Genomic DNA, 20,301 nt, shown 5'->3' with positions numbered 1-20,301 from the left:
CACCTGGTCAGGTTTAGACAGCAAAACCACCTGGTCAGGTTTAGACAGCAAAACCACCTGGTCAGGTTTAGACACTAAAACCACCTGGTCAGGTTTAGACACCAAAACCACCTGGTCAGGTTTAGACAGCAAAACCCCCTGGTCAGGTTTAGACACTAAAACCACCTGGTCAGGTTTAGACACTAAAACCACCTGGTCAGGTTTAGGCAGCAAAACCACCTGGTCAGGTTTAGACACTAAAACCACCTGGTCAGGTTTAGACACTAAAACCACCTGGTCAGGTTTAGACACTAAAACCACCTGGTCAGGTTTAGACACCAAAACCACCTGGTCAGGTTTAGACACGAAAACCACCTGGTCAGGTTTAGGCAGCAAAACCACCTGGTCAGGTTTAGGCAGCAAAACCACCTGGTCAGGTTTAGACACCAAAACCACCTGGTCAGGTTTAGACACCAAAACAAAATGCAATTCTGAAAATGTTGCAAACCGGTGCAAAACGATTTCAGATTGAATTGCCCGTGGTGTTGCAGGTGTGGATGTGATGGTTGACTTGTGTGTTTTACGCTTATGAGCCCTTATGTCCCCATCACTTTTCCACACAAAGTGACGCCCCCGGTGGTTAGGTTTAGGAAACGATCAAGGTTTGGGTTGAAACAAGTCCATTACGTGATAATAAGTTGTGTATCTGACGTTGTATAATTTACAACTCTGACTTTTGGTTTCAGACAGTGGATGGGTGGAGTTACTTGAACGCACAGGGCGTCTCATACGAACGCCGAAGAGTATCTTGTGACTCTTTGTCAGCCTTTCTCAAAGTGTCCGTGTTTGACGCTCTGGGATGAGACCGGACTGGGACCAATTACAGTTTTAATAATAATAATAATAATAATAATCATCATCATCATCATCATCATCCATTTAGCTGAAGCTTTTATTCAAAGCGACTTACAGCTGCTATATATGTCAGAGGTCGCACGCCTCTGGAGCAACGAGGGGTTAAGTGTCTTGCTCAGGGACACATTGGTGGATGTCACGGTGAGAATAAAAGGCATGTGTCTTGTCCTCTGTGCCATTACCACCCAGTTTTAGACCTTGAAAGTCCACTTGGTGTTCGCCTCTCGAGAGGACTGTTTTAGGGTGAAAGTTACAGTGAGGTGAAGGGCAAGAGGAAGCATTATGTCAATGAGGGTCCTCACAAGTATAGAAATAACATGTGTGTGAGCTTGAGGGCCAGTCCTGGTAGTTTCATGTCTCTCGTGCTTTGAGCTGAAAGTAGTTCGGAGGCGTCGCTGTTTGAGATGCAGAAGAAGAAGAAAAAAGAACATGTGTTCCAGATGTTTCTGTGTGAAGCGCTCTGCCAGATTCTCGGAGGAGGTGGATTTTAAACAAACGTATCTTGGCGACGGAGGACGAGGCCATCGCTCATTTTTATGTTTGAAGTTTCAAACGTTTTCATGTCTCCCCATCTGGAGAGGAAGAGAGAGCAAGGCATCGTGGGAAGAGATTTCACTGCTACGCTGCGACTGCCGCTCTGCATTACTGTCCACACATCACAGCCCAAACACGCCTACCAACACGCAGGAAGACACAAACACACAAACACACGAGACTTTAACCAGAGACATCACCAACTTTAAACTGCAGCACCGCAGCTTTAGTGGATTTATTCTTATAAATAATAAAAATAAGTCACTAGATGTTTTTGTATTACTACACTAACACACAGCGTTATAAAGTCAAGTCAATATGAAATTAAGTCGTGCACAGACATTTACTACAGTACTGAACTTACATTAGAGGTACTTGTACTTTACTTGAGTATTTTCACATCTGAGAGGGACATTTTGCTTCAGTACGTTTATCTGACAGCTTCAGTTACTTAATCAGATTTTATCAGAAGTCAGATTTTTACACACAAAACACATAAAGAGTTTATAAAATATATATATTTAGTTATAATTAGACACCAACAGTTTATAAAAGTACAGCTGGTATATTAGTTAAAGTTAAAATTAATTAGTTAAAATTATAACTATTTTGATAATTTGAAGTCATTTTTCATGTAAAAACATTTCATGTGAAGATTTGCTGCTTTTCCTTTTGATTATTTTGATATTTTTTTAGTCATTTTGAGGTTTGGACTGACAGAACAAACACTGTGGAGGAGTCACTCTGGGCTCTGGGACAAAATGTATTACTATTTTCAGAATGTTCACATCAATCAACCAATTAATGGAGAAAATAATCAGCAGATTATCCAGAATGAAAATAATCGTTAGCTGCAGTCTGATACTAAATAATTTAACCTCAACCAACTACAGTAAAAGCCTGCTTTACATGAATGCATGAGGAATAATAATATAATAGTATAACAGGGCACATTTTACATTCTGTAGTTTTAATACTTAAAGTACATTTTCCTGATTACAATCACATAATTTTCCTGAAGTATCATTTTCAATGCAGTATTTCTAGAGTAGGGTATTAGTACTTTTACTTAAGTAAAGGATCTGAATACTTCATCCACCGCTGATGAAGTTCAAGTGGCTTCATTGGGCCCCTATCTTGGGCCCCTGGGGGTGCAGGCCCCTACAGCTGCTGTATGTTTATTAATGCATAATGCCTAAATAAAGTACTGTTGTGTAAAATGAGCAGTGAAATGAAAGGCAGGTAAATACAAAAAGGTACAACTTCAAGGTGAACATTGAAAAGGACTCAGACAAGGTCGAGGATGCACAGAGGTCAGAGGTCAGACCTCCTGAGGGTTTGGCTGAGTCTCTCTGTGCTGGACTCTTTTGTGCTGGCGTGGTGAGGATCCCTCAGTGTCCTCCGGGATCTGATTCTCCAGCTCCTGCTCTTTAAGTCCAGAGATCAGATGTACAGACCTGAGTATCTCTCAGACTGGCTGGTGACGCCCCCCATCGATTCTCAGCAGTGTGTAGCTCCTCCCAAAACCCCCAGCAGGCCCTGTGGTCCAGCTGCAGCAGGTTGTTGACTTTGTCCCCCATCTCTTCCAGTTAGGCCAGTTATAACTGTGTCATCAGTAAACATCAGCTGCTCCTGATCACGCAGTCATGTGCACAACACACTGCCGTCCAGCCTGACACAGAACAATCTGAACATGGTCCCTGAAACTCTCCCTGTGCTTTAAACTTGTTCTCTCTCTGCAGTTTTGTTGTTAATAAACTTGTGGAAAAGGAAAACACGCCCGGGCTGAGTAATGTTCCTGATAACTCCTCCATGCTTCGGCTCTGCAGAACATTAATATCAGTTTACATTCAGAGTCCAGCGCTCGCCGCTCGCTCTCCTGGCCAGAAACAGCCTCGCACGCCCTCTGCTTGACCTCCTCTCCCCCAGGTACCACAGGGAGGGGGTTGGGGGTGGGGGTTACGACTACCAATGCCAAAAATCACCGTCAGGAACCAATCAGAGTGGAGGATCAGTGGTGGTGCTTGGAGGCGATGTGAAGGTTTATTCTTCTGTTGACTAAATAATCTATTGATGGATCTGAGATTATTTCTGCCGACCCCATCGAAGGGTCTGACCCCCCCTCCAACTAATCAACATGTCACCAGCTCCTCTGAGCCTTTTAGCCTCTTTAATAATAATAATAATAGCAATAATAAATTTTATTTATAGGCGCCTTTCTGAACACTCAAGGTCACCTCACAAAACAGGGTTAGGGTTATAAAACAATAAAGCAATAATTGATAAAAGTAACAACTATAATTACAGTGCATAAAATCAGGGCACAAAAGAACTGGAAATAAAGACTGAGAAAGAGTGATCATGTGGGACATGCCAGTTTAAAAAGATGTGTTTTCAGGCGGGATTTAAAAATGGAAAGTGAGTCAACATTGCAGATGTCTGGTGGAAGAGAGTTCCAGAGACGAGAGGCAGAGCGGCTGAAGGCTCTGAACCCCATGGTGGTCAAACGAGCAGGAGGTACAGTGAGGTGAATAGAAGAAGAAGACCTAAGAGTACGGGTGGGTGTGTTAATATGAAGGAGGTCAGTGAGGTACAGAGGAGCGAGGTTATGAATGGCCTTGAAGGAGTTTTGAAATCAGTGCGGTATTTAACTGGGAGCCAATGAAACTGCTGAAGGACAGGAGTGATATGATTAATAGAAGGGGTTCTGGTGATGATACGGGCAGCAGAGTTCTCAACCAGTTGAAGTTTATGTATGAATTTGAGAGGAAGACCAACGACAAGAGAATTACAATAATCAATGTGGGATTGGACCAGTGTGTGAACAAGAATGGCTGTACTGGTGGGTGAGAGAGACGGTCGGAGGCGATTAATGTTGTGTAAATGGAAGTATGCAGACCGAGTGACATTATTAATGTGAGTTTGAAATTAAAGTGCGCTGTCGAGGATCACACCCAAACTCTTGACGTGAGGGGAGGGGGAAACTGTGGAGTTGTCAACGGTAAGCGAAAAACTGTCAAATTTAGTCAAAGCGAATTTGGTGCCAATGACGAGAACCTCGGTTTTGTCACTGTTAAGTTAGAGGAAGTTGCAGGAGAACCAGGATTTGGTTTCTGTTAGGCAATCAGAGAGGGAGGTGGGTGGGAGGGATGTGGTAGGCAGACAGGTAGAGCTGGGTGTCATCCGCATAGCAGTGGAAATGGATGTAAATTTACAAAAGATATGGCCAAGAGGAAGCAGATAGATGATGAACAGAAGGGGCCCCGGGACAGAGCCCTGGGGAACACCAGTAGTGACAGGAGATGGCTCCGATTTGAAATGTTTGAGTTGGATGAACTGAGCGCGGCCAGAGAGATATGATTTAAACCAGTCCAAGGGTGTGTCAGTGAAACTAATAGAGACTAATCTGTCAAGGAGGATGTTATGAGAGATGGTGCCAAAGGCTGCACTCAGATCAAGAAGGATGAGAATAGTTAGTAGTTTGGAATCAGCTACCACGAGAAGATCATTGGTGATTTTTACCAGAGCTGTTTCTGTGCTATGGCAGGGTCAGAAACCAGATTGGAATTGTTCATAGAGGTTATTGTCAGACATGTGTGCATGGACCTGATATGCAACTGTTTTTTTAACAGTTTTTTAAAATTGTTTTTAAATTTTAGAAAGAAAAGGTAGGTTAGAAATAGGACGGAAGCTGTTGAAATTGTTGGGGTCTGCACCAGGTTTCTTAAGTATAGGAGTTATTGCAGCTGATAGAGAGACGAGGGAACAATACCAGAGGTGAGAGAAGAATGTATAATGGTAGTTATTTGGGAAGAGAGAGAGGGTAAGCAGGCTTTTACTAAGATGGTAGGAAGAGGGTCAAAAGAGCTCCTAGTTTTGTTTCTCACATTCTGACTGCGTGCTTCAGCCAACGCGATTGGAGTGATGTAACAAAACAGGGAGCTCGGTTATCAAAGCAGAACAAGAGGATTAGAAAATGATGCAGCAGACATGTTGAATGTGTCTGTTTGTATATTTACACATCAGAGCGCTTCAGTGAAGACTGAAGCCGGTTCAGACCAAAGAGTCACGGCGAGACCAGAAACTGCCAGTTTACATTCTCATCCCAGCTCATCACATGTGGACGCTTGGTGTCTCTTTTAGACATTGACGTTTAGTCCTTGAAGACGTTGAGTCCCCCTGACTGTCAGTCAGAACTGAAGAAGTCCCTTTGGATGAGAGACGAAACGTCTTCGAGTGTCTTCAACGGAGTCCAGTTGCCCTTGACTTTAACTTTCCTTGGATAACTAAATGTAAATGCTCTGTATAGGTTGTTTCTAGTCTTTGCGACCACTCAAAGCGCTTTTACAATACATCGCATTCACTGGTGGAACAGCCACTAGGGCCAATCCAGGGTTCAGTATTAGCCTGCAGTCTGGAGGAGCTGGGGATTGAACCGCCGCTCTGTCAATTAACAGGCAATCCGCCTGTTAATTGTTAATTAATCTCCTCAGCCACAGCCGGGAAGTGACAACTGTGACCTGGATGACCTGATGAACCTTCACACACATCAAGATTGTATATGCAACATCCTGTTAGACTTTAAAGTTTAAAGGAGAGTGAGTGATTGTAATCCAACATACTTTTTGTTAAATTCAGGGAACATTTCCTCAGAGTTTACCAGCTTTCCGTTTTGTGTGTGCAGTTTTGTTTATGCAAAAAAAAACAAAGAAAGTGGCGTTAACCTTCCCCACAACAGCCAATCAGCATCAGGTGGTGTTAGTGCTCGCAGTGGCGGTGAGAGTTCTATACACCGGCAGAAGGAGAGATAGCTGAGAAACAGACAAACAGTGAAAGGTCTGAAGAGTTTACCGAGAATAAAGATAAATGACCAGGCGAAGGTGTTTCAATACTGGAGAGACCTCCGAGATTTGAAATTTTGGGGGCGGAGCTTCTGAGGGAGCCCTGAAGGGAGGGGTTATTTGTTTGTCTGTTGAGTTCAAACATCAACAATCCTGCAGAGTCACTTCCTCTCCCTGCAACTTACAGAACTTATGTAACACCACTAAAAACCATCAATGTTGACTTTTTGCTTTACACAGGAAACGAACACCGGCCTCCAGCGTCTGACACGCACACCTCCTTACTCGGACCTTTCTGTTCTTCATAAGAGGCCTACTTTTAGCTTTCAACAATGATGCTAAAGGGGTCTTGACCTAGCATCCATATGTGATGACATGGAAGTGAGAACAGGTTGTACGACGGCTCGAGCCGAGCAGAGACGGGACCCTTTACACTGCTGCAACCCTCTAAAGCGGTTTCGCCTCCACGTTGTGAATCTTTGGTCTGAACTGGGCTTTAGGCAGACGGTGACTTTGTTTTTGTAGATGCAGCTGAAGTTTCAGTGTTCAGGTTTAGTCTCAGCCAGTGAACCTCTGAGCTGCAGTGAAAACAGAGCTGATGTTCCAGTTTTCAGCTGACTGATGAGAACGGCCGCCTCCACGCACACACTGAGCCGGTTTATTTTTAGACGCTGACGTGACGGCTCTGACAGTGCTGGTAATTATGGGAACAATGGGAGGAGGAGGTGGGAGGACAGGTTCTGCGTGGGCAGCCAGCGTTCTGTGTGAGGCGGAGACGTTTGTCTGCTCGCCAGGAAACCTTTCACACTGTGAGCTGACATGCTCGCTCTGCCTTCTGACCTTTGGATGTAACACATGATGAATGGCACAAAAAAAACCTCGGGTGGTTAGTGAGCTCAGGTGATCATGATGTCATCGTGTCAATCATTCACCATCATTACGTCCGTCTCTCGCTGTTTGGTTTTCAAGGCCGCTCGAGCTGCACATTCAGCTGGCTTAGTCTGATAACCGCTTATCAATCAAGAGGCCTTATCAGTCTGTCGCACACACACTTCACATGGAGATGACTGTTCACTGAAATATTTGCAGAGCAATGATTTAGATTTGTTTCTGTTTAAAACATGAGAGAAATAAAAAATATTAGAAAAACAGGAAACACTGGGAAAACAGAACAAAAGCAAACGCAAAGACCAGGGGCTACATACCAAAGAGGTATGTCCATGGGATTTTGCGTGCGAGGAAACACCTCGGCGAGTAGGCACATCGTATCGTTCAAGACTGAAATGGCTCGGTGTGGTGTTTGTCCCGCCCCTCCTGCGCTGTGATTGGACGACTGGGTAAAAAGTAACAGTGATGAGCGCTGCGTTTTTCCCAAAGCTGAACATTTTTCAACTCTCGGCGACCGGAAAAAAACGCTAGAGCGTCTCGTCACGCTGCTGCCGTTTTTACCAGGTTGTAAAAACGCGGCGCAATTACAATGAACTGAAAATAAGATGCCGGCCTCAGTAAAAAACGCTTTGGTGGACACGGGCCCGTACAGTTCATCCTGAGGGGAACGTGAAGGCCTGAACCACATTTCATCACAATCCATCCAACAGCTGCTGAGATGTTTCCGTCTGGACCAAAGAGGAGGACAGAGATCCTCCTTCTTATATTCACCACATTCACATTCAGAGTCAGGAAGGTTACTTTGGAAATGTAATAGGTCACCGATTACAAGTTCCACTATTTAAAACTATTTCAATTACTTTATCAAAGTAATGTAACTTATTACGCTTAATTAGTTTTTAAATGTCTACTGAATCTTTTAAACAGTGAACCATTTTCTAAAGACAGTTTGAGAGGCTCTTTAACTGGCAGACGGACGGCGACGCAAATCCAAACATGAGAACCAATCAGAAGCATCAGAACAGCATTCAGTGTTGCCACCTTAGCGACTTTGTTGCTATATTTAGCGAGTTTTCAGACCCCTCTAGTGACTCTTTTTCAAAAAAACGAATAGCGACAAGTCTAGCGACTCTTTCTGGTGTTATTGGAGACTTTTGGGGACTCTTGTCTGTGAAGGGTCGATGGTTTCTTGCCACTTGAAGGTTCGGTTAGAAGACGTTTCGTCCCTCATCCAAGAGCCTTCTTCAGTTCTGAATCTTCAACCAGGTCCAGCTGCCCTTGACTTTCGCCTCGTTTGGATACGTTTTGTTCTTATATCTTCCCAACGAGCAGCGGGTTCCTCGCCCGTCGCAAAGCACTCACAGGCGGCCCAGTCCAGCTGCAGTCCGATCTGGAGAAGTTCACCCCTCCGCATCCAGAGTCTGCAAAGGAACCGTGCTTGTGCAAATATGTTTTGAACTACATGGTTGAAGTTCTAAACATATTTAGGTTGCTTTTTACTAACTTTTGTCCCTGGTGATGACATCACAAAGCAACTTTAAGGACAGCCAATAGCTACGTTCCTTGCTGAGGAGTTGGCAACACTGACAGCATCAAACTTTACTAGACAGCTGTGGCTGGAAACGGCAAAGGAAGACACATGAAAAACCCAAAAAGCAACATCATGAATATTATTCAACATATAGCCGAGCTTTTACGGGAAAACTCCCAACGTGGTCGTCGCCATTTTCATAACTGTAATTTAATTACAGTCTGTCCCAGTATCTGTAACAGATTACATTTATTCTGTAATAAACGTAACCAACACTGTTTACATTTAATCAACTCCCTAAATAAAACTGGTTGAGGGCCAGTGTGAACCTCAGTGACCTGAATACCGGCCTCTGATTGGCTGCTGCCTGCAGCGGAGCGCCGGCTGCTGTTTGCTGTAGCGTGGCTCTGTGTTTACCGTCCGGCTGCTCTCCGTTTGTTCACCGGTGACTTCAGTTCGACCTGCAGACAGACTCACCTGCAGCTGTTACCGTGACGACCACCTCTCCTCTCCTCTCTCTCATCTTCCTTCCTCTCAGACAGCAGGCGGCTGCCTCGCGTCATCACCTGAGCCCAGGTGTTCACAATCTGAGCGGATTGGATCAATCTTGAAAATGAGTTGTTCAGAGGAATAAAAAGGATTCTGACATCAGATCAGATCAACTAATCCAGTCCTGGTTTTGATCTGGATCAGTCTGAACCTTTTAGTTCGGTTGGGAAACCTGCGATCCAAAACATCAGAATTATCCTGATCCCAACACAAGTCCGGATTCAGGCTGGATTTTAGAAACAAAATGTACTGAAACTTTAAAATTGGTCAAATAATACAACAGCTGTATCATGCAGGAGCCTTTATATAAACATTTATTTATATTCAGCACTTGATTTTCTTTAAACTTCACAGTGATAAAGTTGACTTCACCTTTTAACCCTTTCAGAACTGTAAAAAATTTAATAATCCCCCAAACATAATGTATTTAATTCTGTCACTTTTCACCGTACATTAATTATAATGACACAGAGGAACAGTTGCATCCCTCACTGCATGAGACGGCCTTCTGAAAGCTGGCTCACTAATGAAGAACGCTCTTTATTTTGTTAACTGTTGGACGTTTTGCCTTTTTAGGATTTAAAACGTGTTTAAAATATCCACACTGTACTTGTTGTACATGTTTTTGTTTATTTGTTGTGGTCAGACGATGGAGGTCTGACTGTTATTAAAAATATTAGTGTTTGTGTTGTTTTATTCTGCTGATTTCTGACTAACGCCGGCTGATCTCGCTGTTGTTCTTTATACAGCGAACAGCCTGGGATCTGTAGTCCCATTTAGAGCGCTGCTAATCTGGATTCGGTGATCTTTGAAGGTCTGTGTCTGGATCAGGTTGATCTAATCCAATGTTGCTTTGAACAGTAAGATGGATTATTGATCCTGAAGAGCAAAACATGAGATTTAAGAAGCCTCAGGAACAAAAGAACAGCTGAGTTTATGGTTGTTATTCTCAAAAATAGAGATATTAATGTAAGTGGGATTGGTACCGCTTTTTGTTTTTTAGACACATTAACAGAAATCATTTGGAATTAAAAAAACAAAAACAGACACGGTTGAACTTTTATACTCAATTTTAATTTACAATGCACGTTAGCCCAGATTTCTCTGATATAAAAAAGCTGAGTGACGACAGAAATGCTGCCCAGCAACATTCAGACCGAAGCAGAACACAGAAACAGACACCCCCCCCATGCAAAGAGTTCTCTACAAACATGCTGCTTTTTGGAATCAAAGTGTAGAAAAACAAACGATAGAAAAGTGAAAAAGACGCAGGCCGCGCCCACTGCGGCGAACGTTCCCTCAACGTTCCCGTCACAGGTTCAACCTGCGCTAACGAAGCAAACATGATCGGAGCCGATGCTTGTCTGTAAACACAGAGCAACAGGGACCCTGCACAACAGAAGCAAAGTGAACTACGACTCCCAGGGTGCACTTCACTGACAAACATCACACAGCTCGACATTCAGCTAACAGAGAGCCGCAGTTTAAATCAGGTCACGCTCTGGATGAAGTCAGTAAATGCAGCGCCGTCTGACCGGCTTCCTCACCATAGCAACAGCAGCCAAGGCTCATGGGTATTGTAGTGTTGAGAGACAGACACATGAACCTGCTCTATATGCTGTTAACTCAGTTTTCACGTGTATGTGACTGCAGACTGGCAGAAAAAGAACTTAACGGAGTTCAAAACAAATCGATCAGCGTTGGTTTACAAAGTGCCCACCTGATAGGAGCTGAGGGGACGCTGAGGGGACGCTGAGGGGCTCGGGAGCAGCAGGACTCAGACAGACAACATTCCTGCAGGGAGGTGAAACTCCTGACAGACAAATCCTGTGGAAAACACTCCACGCCCGCACTAAGCTCACATAATTATAAAGTCTGACAACAACATGATGAAGACACGCCCCCCCCCCTCAGTGGCGTGCTGGCAGGTAGGGGGGCCTGTCCCGATCTGTTCCAACCTCATTAGCGGGCGCTAACGGCCGGACCCGGTTTAAGATTGGATTTAATTCAAGCCTCGGCTCGCCTGAAGCGCCCGATGCCTCCGAGGCGTCTGGGTCCGCCCAGCACCACAAACACACGCCTGTCTGGACCGTGACGCCCCGCCAGGTGGAGGGCTGGGCGGGGTCAGATTCAGAGGTTACTCCAGCACATCTCTTTTAAAACACAAACCCGGTCTGACATCATATCTGTGGTCGGTTCCTCCGAACAGACGTCATCAATAACCAGACGATTTATCACCAATCAAAGATGAAGAATTGATTCACCTGGAAATCATGACATCAGACACATGTTGAATTCAAACATGAAAGTGAATTGAAGACACATTTAAAGCTCTAATAATAATAATAAAACATCTTTAAGTTGTATTCTGTGAACATATTTACACACACAGACACGTCAGCCACAGATATGACCGGGAGACCCAGGTAGTCACATTAAGCCCCGCCCCCTCCTCTCTGCAGGAGACCAACATTAAAGTGTGGACGTGGACTGAGTGAATGACAGTCCTGTTCCCAGCCCGGGTCTCACTGAGACAGGGTCCGGGGTGCGAGTCAGACCCGGGCTGAGGAACAGGAGCGTCCATGAAACACCAACATGTAGTGAAAGTCGTACGAACAAGCTTAAAAACTCTCACCAGGTTTTCTTAACGAGACGCTTTTCAAAACCACAGAAGAAAAAAAACATCCTGAAAAAGGGAATTTAAGAATTTACATCATCGTCCTGCATCGCTGCAGCTGCTTAGTCCGGGTCTGTCTTAAATGAGCCCACAGGAAGTGTTTCGGGCCCTACAGACGTCTGCGGCTCCAGTTTCTCTGATCCACTCAGCGTGAATCCTTCTGGACGACCTCTCAGTTTGTAGGAGCTCACACGTCCTCGCATTCCTCCAAACAACCAATCAATAAGATGTGAGCGATCACATGATGACAGTCCGGTCTGTTGGATCACATCAAGTCCCAGAACTGAATGTTAGAAGTTAGAACTGTTTTACTTTAAAAGCCTTTATAGTCAAACTGACTGAATTCAATAAAATAATAATAAAATCACAGGAAACTTTATTAACTGCTTGACTAACAGATTAAAGAGGAGAAACCAAAGAGAAGCAGTGAAGAAGACGTGAGGCCGTGTTTCCAAAGTGAAGAGTGACAGAAGTTTCCAGAAAAGCTGCAGCAGGCGAATGCCCCTGAAATCAAACATCCCTGTGGCCCCGCCCCCCTCACTGCCCATTGGTGGGGGCGGGGCTGGAGCCGTCTGCGCCGGCGGGCGGCTGGACGTTGTCGGCCAGGTTGTGGGCGTGCTCCAGGAAGAGGTCTTTGAGCACGCTCAGCTCTTTGCTCAGCAGCTTGATCTTGGCCTCCAGCCGCTCGTTCTCCTCCTTCAGCTCGTTGACGCGCTGCTGCGTGTCCATCGCCTTCTGCTTGCTGCGCATGCGGCTCTTCTTCACCGCCAGGTTGTTGCGTTCGCGCCGCTGGCGGTACTCGTCGCTGTCCTTGTCCGCGTGGGGCTTCTTCATCTTGCTCGGGGGGAGGGCCTTGCCGCCTCCGGCCGAAGGGTTAGCGGGGACGAGCTGGGGGACCTGCTGCAGGGATGAGGAGGACGCGGTGACGTTGGCGTGGGCCTGACTCTGGATGACGCTCACGCCGTTGTGCTCAGCTGTGGTTAGTTTCGGCTGCGACGGCCGGCTCATTTGGAGGTGTTGCCTGCAGGTGCTGGTCTCTGAGTCTCCTCAGGTGTGCAGATGAAACGGGGACAGATTCTTCACCTCAGTGGCGCCTGGAGAGGACGACAACGTTAACATCAGAACAGAAACTCTCAGGCGACCGCTTAACAGTTCCTCTCATCACCGATCAGTCTGCTGAACACTGTTTGATCCATGAGACGTAGGAGCAGCAAAAAAAAAAACACCCACATTCACCTTCTTTCTAATTATTCCCACCTGAAAACACATTTTTACTTTGAATTTCTGCTTTAAAATGACTCAACAGACGAATCAACGAACAGACTGATCGTTTCTGCTGTTTCACATCAGTGTAAACTGAATACGTGTTGGTCGGACAAAACGAGACTTCTGAAGACTCTGGACCTTACGTTTTCCTGAACAAGAGGAAAATAAATGTTCTAAAAGAGCAGACAGCGTTAATTTAGTCTGGAGGATCTGCAGACGTCGAGTCGAGTGATATTTTCCTTAAAATCAAAATCACATATGTTTGCCTTAAAATTCTCTTTGTTTATTTCATCAAAACAAATAAACTAAAAAAAATGTTCTCGTTCTTCCTCCTGGTTTTGGCACCGTGGACAAGGCTTGGGCCGATTGACGAAGCCTTCTGCACCAGGACATATTCACATTTAAGAAGCTGGGATCAGTTTTTCTGTACAAAATGACTCAAATCGATTATCAAAATAGCTGCTGCTTCATTTAATAGTTGACAACTAATTGATCAATCAACTAATTGTTGCAGCTTTAATCGTCTGAGTACTAGAATAATGAATATCATCGTCATTTCAGATGAAGGAAGAATCAAATCCTCACGAGAAAGCAGAGCTGCGACCATTAAGCGATTAGTTGTCGGGTATTAAATGAAGCAGCAGCTCTTTTCATCATCGATTTGAGTCATTTTATAAAGTAAAAGTGATCCCAGCTCCTTACATGTGAATATTTCCTCGTTTCGCTTGTCCTCTGTGACAGTAAAGATCTTTGGGTCTCGGATGAAACAAGACATGTGAGGACGCCCTCTGGGCATCTGAAACAAACAACTAATTAATTAATTTTGAAAATAATCCTTAGTTGCGGACATTTTTGCTCAAGATAAACTAATTGATTAATGAGCTAAAAATCGCAGCAGCTCCAGGAAGGAGCCTGCTGTTTGTTCTGTGGAGGAGCCGAACCGGATCCATCAGGAGGCACCCCCTCTCCTCCTCCTCCTCCTCCTCCTCCTCTGGACGATCTGACGCGTTAATTGCTCGGATTATTATTCCGTGCAGCCAATTAGCGGCGCTGCTGTGATTGGCCGGCGCGTTGCCATGCAGCCAGTCAGCTGTGCGCAGGGGAAAGCGCTCCGGGTGAAACACGGCGGAGCTCCGGCTGTTGTTGTTGCCTGCTGTTGCATCATCGCCGCCTCTCTTTGTGCCCAGAGAGGGGAACTCCGGAGTCATGTGGGGCTGAGCAGGGACCTCACTGTTTCATGGGACTTAAATCAGGTCCGACAAGAACAAAAAACACCAACGAACCCGACCACAACCGGACCCGAACCCGCTTCTAGTCCATCAGTTTAGAATTTCAGGGCACTTTCACAACTTTTACTTCACCTGAAGCGGAAAACGGATGATTCACCGCCGTGTGACCCACCAAGAAGCGGCTCACACTCCGAACGCAAATGTAACCGTAAACACAAGCAGACCTACATGTTCACTTTGTTCTGACGAGCCCGAGCGCTGACGTTTAGCCGGGCAGCTAGCCAGCTAGTTAGCTCCTGGTGCTAACGAGCCGTTAGCTCTCTGTTAGCTCGCTCCGCTTTCCGACACACAAACAGTTTAAAAACACAGTTTACCTTCACGGGGCGGCGGTGGAGTCGACCATCCGTCAAAGTGGAGAAAGTTAACGCAGAAAGTTGGAGTTTAATTCCGTCTGTGTTTGAGCTCCGACTGTTTTTGTTTAGAACATGGAAGAGAGCCGATTGCGAAATCTCTTTTACCATGTACGGCAATGTCAGGCGTCAGCCAATCAGATTCGAGTGGGAGGCAGCGGAGCGAGAGAGTAGCCAATGACAGGCGAGTGTGCGGCAAAGTGATGCAATGCACTCTGTGATTGACATCTCATTCGACCAATAGGAGCGAGCTGTTTTCTGTTGATTTGTTTATGTAATATGAGGCTGATGAAGCATGACTTCATCTGCGGATGATGAAATTCAGTCACAGTGAAACTAATAATACCCGAAATACCGACACTACTATCAATTATAGAATAACCACCTTTGTACAGCCTTAAAATATTTTAGATATAAACAGCTCATTAACATTTAGAAAATGATCCACTTTTTAATAAATGACTTATAAGATGTGTGAGAGCTAATGATATCTTTTTATAAATTGGCATCGGTCTCTAAAATATGTTAAATTAACATCTCTTGAAAAGAGAGAACATGTTCAGTCCTTTTAGCTGAAATCATTTTAATTTCAGCAGTAAACTGACATTACAGTGTGTTTGGTGCAGCAGCAACAACACTGTACATTGTATGGATATATATGTACAGACCTGTGAACCTGTTTTGCAGCCTCACTTTCTGTGTAACCTCTGTGTTAAAGTGTGCATGTGGCCCATTTTAACTCACTGCTTTAGCTATAAAAGTACCTGAAATGACAATTTTCACAAAGATTTAAAGTCTCTTTACGAATTTCAACTTTATTTGAAAGAGTCGTCAAAACGTCTTTCATAAACATTTAAACTTTGTCGGTGAGCTTCCCTGTAATAGCTTTATCATAGCGATAAGTGAAATTTAATTCACCTTAATTGAGCTCAGTGACCCTCAGCCCCACCCACCAGAGAAACATCAGACCAAATCAAAACTGTTGTTTCATGTCAGCTAATGTTGTAGCAGCAATGCAGGGTCAGTAATTGTGTTTGGCTGTAAAACTTTGAAGCGCTCCAATCGTATTTGGCCCCATTTAGCTGACTCCACCCTTCAGGTGAGGCATTACATCAAGGTGAAATTTTTTTTTTTCTAAAAAGACATAGTTTTACAGGTGACAGCAAATGTGCTAAATCACCACGTTGCTGAAGTAGCTGCTCTCCGGGACCACGGTGCTGCACAAAGTCAACAGCACAACAATAACGAGTGAAATGACATCAGTAGCAAAAAGGCACAACTACAATAAAGGCAGTTTCTGGTGCTCCAGCCAATCAGTGTTCACTCAGGTAGAGATCTTCTCTTCTGTCTCCTCTGGTGTTACTGTGCTGTATCTTGTCTTGTTAGTTCTTTAATGCAATCTTGTTTTTGGCACTGTGACATCTCATCCCTGTGGACACTTTGAATCTGGATGAATGGCAAACTTTAACTTTGCAGTGTTAAAATATGCCCACAGAAACTGAATGCAACTGGTAACATTGATTTTATAAGAAGATTATATATTTTTCAAATACCCGCTAAGAGGAAGAGTGACGCAAAGGCCGGATCGAAAACCAGAAGGCTGTTCCAGAGACACGATCTCCCGTCCCCACCTGTCACGATGTGGTGGTTGAAGGTTGGTGGACCCATATGCAGGACACTGAGCAGAGCAGGTACGGTTCAAAAGGTTTATTTAACATAAAGCGAGCACACTTACTAGCGGCTGCGTCCGATGAATCCAGCATAACAAAATAATCCAAAAGGAACAGAGTAATTCCACAGAAAACCAATAGGCACAGGCAGACAGAGGCTTTGCACACGACATGACAGAACAATACAGGCCACAATGACCGGGGGCAGCCTAAGGAAAGAAGGAAGCATATATACACATGGGCTGACGAGCTGGGAGGGGATACACAGGGGAAAGACACCCAGAAAGGTAGAGTGACAGCAGGGGAGTATTGACAGATACTAACAGACAACAGACACTAAAACACAAGACAGGTCACTAACTGGAACTCAACGCACTTAGCAGAAAAGCAGGCAGAAGAATTGCTGGGGGAACCGACATAATATACTAAACATAATAGGGCAAAACTAAAACAGGACAGACTGAAATAATAAACTGAATAACGAGAACGAACAAAGTCAGAATAATAATGACACTAAACAGATCAGCCCAGAACTACACAAACAGACCCCCCCCCAACAGGACACACAGACAACATCAGACCAACAAGCAGGAACACAGTGTAAACTACACACAACAGACAGGACTGAGACCCAAAACAGAGACAAAATAACCAAACTGACTGACAACTAACTAAACAGAGTAGACACCCCCACAGTGTGACACCACCAGACTCGACCCCGAGACAAACTAACTAAACAGAGTAGACACCCCCACAGTGTGACACCACCAGACTCGAACCCGAGACAAACTAACTAAACAGAGTAGACACCCCCACAGTGTGACACCACCAGACTCGAACCCGAGACAAACTAACTAAACAGAGTAGACACCCCCACAGTGTGACACCACCAGACTCGACCCCGGGACAAACTAACTAAACAGAGTAGACACCCCCACAGTGTGACACCACCAGACTCGACCCCGAGACAAACTAACTAAACAGAGTAGACACCCCCACAGTGTGACACCACCAGACTGGACCCCGGGACAAACTAACTAAACAGAGTAGACACCCCCACAGTGTGACACCACCAAACTCGAACCCGAGACAAACTAACTAAACAGAGTAGACACCCCCACAGTGTGACACCACCAGACTCGACCCCGAGACAGTTAAAACAGTTGTTCTGAGGATCCAAGAGGCCAGAGTAGTTCTGAAATGTACAAGGCTTTAAAACAACACGTCCTCAGACCTAAACGACAAAACGGTTCGATTGTCACGTTTACCAACACGACATGTACGAGTGTTTGTGCGCCGGACCTTCAGTACGTTACATAAGTCACCTGACGTTTAACACGAAGAAATGTTGTGAAGCGGTGGTAGTTTGGTTTGTTTAGGCAACAAATCCATTTGATAAGGTTCAAGAAAAACGTTATCTCTCTAATAAAGTGTGTGTGTGTCAGCGTTTCCATTAAATCTAATAGACTTCACACGTGGCGGGTGCGGACTGAAGGGAGTGCAGCGTCACGTTTGGACATGCGACACGTTCAAAATCAATAAATACAGAGAACAGCGCTGAGCGGCTCGCACTGCAAAATGGCAGTGAATTGTTAAAACTGGATTTTCGTCAACGCACAAGCGTTTTATCTGCATATCAGAATTGACCTCCGTCTATATTAAAACTACTGAAAACGGCAATCACGTGTCCGTTCACGCGCACTGGGCATGTGCAAAGTAAATAGGGAGGCACGCACAGTACAAGAGTATTTATTTACACAGTACAAAATATTTGAATAAAAACACCAAAACTAAAACTCAGCATCATCAGCCGAACGTGAGCGTCTGCGTCATCATTTTCACCTGTCAGCACGCTACGGCGGAGTTTAAAACACAAAACGAGGTCAGCAGCGTTTTCACACTTCAACGTTTCAGTCTGGACGGGAGGCGGAGCCGAAGTTTTAATGGAGCCGGAGGCCACGTCCACACCGCTGAGGATAAATCTGAAATCAAGTCTCTTTCTTTCTCAGTGACTCTCCGCCGTGAACATGCAGTTAAGTTAATTTTCAAAAAAACGTGCAGCAGAGGTGGAGAGATCCCAGTTTATCGTCTGCTGCAGCACGATGTAACGTGAACGCTGAGTTTCTGCTGCTCGCCTCATGATCGTCACGCCGAAAGATAAAATATCTGTAACATCCTGTCCGAGTGTCTAAACGTGTGTGTCATGAGTCTGTTACTCAGACCTCTGGATCAGATCTCATCTTCTCACCATAACCAACACAGGGCTGCGTCTCCAAACTGAGATAACCTTGATGACATCACAATGACATCATCAGGGTTATTTTCTCCTCCAGTGACACAGAGGGCGTCAAACAGGCTGAGGAGGACGAACCGTGGCGAGTAAACTGACCCTGACCCTGTTTCTGTGCGTGGACGTGCAGCTGCTGACGACAGGAAGGTGATTCTTAACCCCGCCTCCAAAGCTCTGATTGGCCGGTCTGTTTTCCGCCTGGGGAAAACAGACCAGTTTCAGATTTCATCACTTCTCTTTTTATTTTATTTATCTCTTTATTACCAGCTTCTCCTCTCACAGATGGATGTCCTCGAGCCACGGAGGACAACCAGTGGAAACTCAGACTAAATATATTAAATAATCCTTTGTTTTTTTATTTCACGTTTGATACTTTATTTTAATTTTTAATATATTACCTTTTATTTTTTTAAGAAACACACACTGTTTTATTTATTTAATTTTTAATATTTATTTATAATTTATTTTTTGTAAACTTTTACTTAACTTTTATTTACTTATTTAATGAAATGTATGAAATGAATTTTGTAATTTATTTGTAGCTTTGGCAATATTCTTGTTTTACATTCATGCCAATAAAGCTGAATTGAATTGAAGGGGAAATTCACACCTGCATTCAGGCGTGTTCACATTACAGCAGGTAAACAAGGGTGTTGTGTTCTTCGCTGGTCAGCAGCAGATTGTTCAGTGAGTGTCAGGCTGAGATGCATCCGCAGAATCTGACTGGAATCACATTTCAAACCACCACATGTGGCTCTGATCTGATCTTTCATGTGTTTCTTTGTGTCCAGACTTTCAGATCTGGACTTCCGTCAGGTCAGCGTGTTGCTGAACCACTCTGGGAATTCAACAACATGAGTCATTAGTTCAAGCAGCGGTCAACAGCGATTGGCTGCACCCACACAGGTCAGCTGCACCTTCCAACAGCAAGTCCAAGTGCTTCAGTGAGCTGTGGTGCAAAGACCGCACAGAGCTTTAAATAGAAAGTTATGCATGTGTTCATGAAGCATTTCTGAAAAATACAGACGACTGTGAGTGTTTAAACGCAGGATAAAGTACCGCAGTCAGTCTGTAGTTATCAGGAAGTCAGGTGATGCAGAGCCACAACACAGGAGTCCGGGGGTTCGAGTCCCGAGTGACTTATTTAAAGTTTTATAGTTAAATAACGTTACATAGGTGACTTACGTGATTTACTTATTTTAACCCCAAATCACCATCTTTTAGGAACCTCAAGCTATGACGGGTTCACAACGCTAACCACGAGTGAAACGCCACATGACTTAAGGTCCCATACGCCTGACGCTGGACTTCGTACATGTCTGTTTGGGGTACATTTGTCGGCCTGCTTTGTCGGATTGGATAAATCAGTCAGAGAGGTCAAAGGTCAGCCCTGTCTGAGTGATTGCTGTCACTGTGGAGTCCTGAAGGCGTCGGAGCGATAATCTGTCCTCTGCTTTGATTTTGTGCAGGAAATGACGACTTCAAAAGTTTAATGTTTTCTGCTTTCTGAGCTGTTTGGACA

At 44.6% G+C, this 20,301-nt stretch overlaps 1 protein-coding gene across 2 annotated transcripts; it reads right to left on the bottom strand.

Moving 5' to 3' along the window:
- Positions 1-10,292: 10,292 nt before the first annotated feature.
- Positions 10,293-14,941, bottom strand: cebpg (CCAAT enhancer binding protein gamma). Of its 2 annotated transcripts, none has more exons than XM_046033178.1 (2): positions 14,784-14,941; positions 10,293-13,008 (listed from the first exon to the last, which is right to left on the bottom strand). In XM_046033178.1, the coding sequence occupies exon 2, from the start codon at positions 12,920-12,922 to the stop codon at positions 12,452-12,454; it is 471 nt and encodes a 156-aa protein (XP_045889134.1). In that variant the 5' UTR covers positions 12,923-13,008; positions 14,784-14,941; the 3' UTR covers positions 10,293-12,451. The 2 variants fall into 2 exon arrangements, with proteins under 2 accessions (XP_045889134.1, XP_045889135.1); XM_046033179.1 differs by lacking the exon at positions 14,784-14,941 and adding an exon at positions 13,883-14,133.
- Positions 14,942-20,301: the final 5,360 nt, after the last annotated feature.

The sequence above is a fragment of the Micropterus dolomieu genome, linkage group LG20 (assembly GCF_021292245.1).
Source record: "Micropterus dolomieu isolate WLL.071019.BEF.003 ecotype Adirondacks linkage group LG20, ASM2129224v1, whole genome shotgun sequence".
In the NCBI taxonomy this organism is placed as follows: Eukaryota; Metazoa; Chordata; class Actinopteri; order Centrarchiformes; family Centrarchidae; genus Micropterus; species Micropterus dolomieu.
Note: the sequence above shows the minus strand (reverse complement) of the source record. Positions and strands in the feature narration are given on the sequence as shown.

Bases quoted from the DNA above. Each gene is read 5' to 3' on its own strand.
- cebpg (XM_046033178.1), bottom strand. From the start codon at position 12,922: ATGAGCCGGCCGTCGCAGCCGAAACTAACCACAGCTGAGCACAACGGC.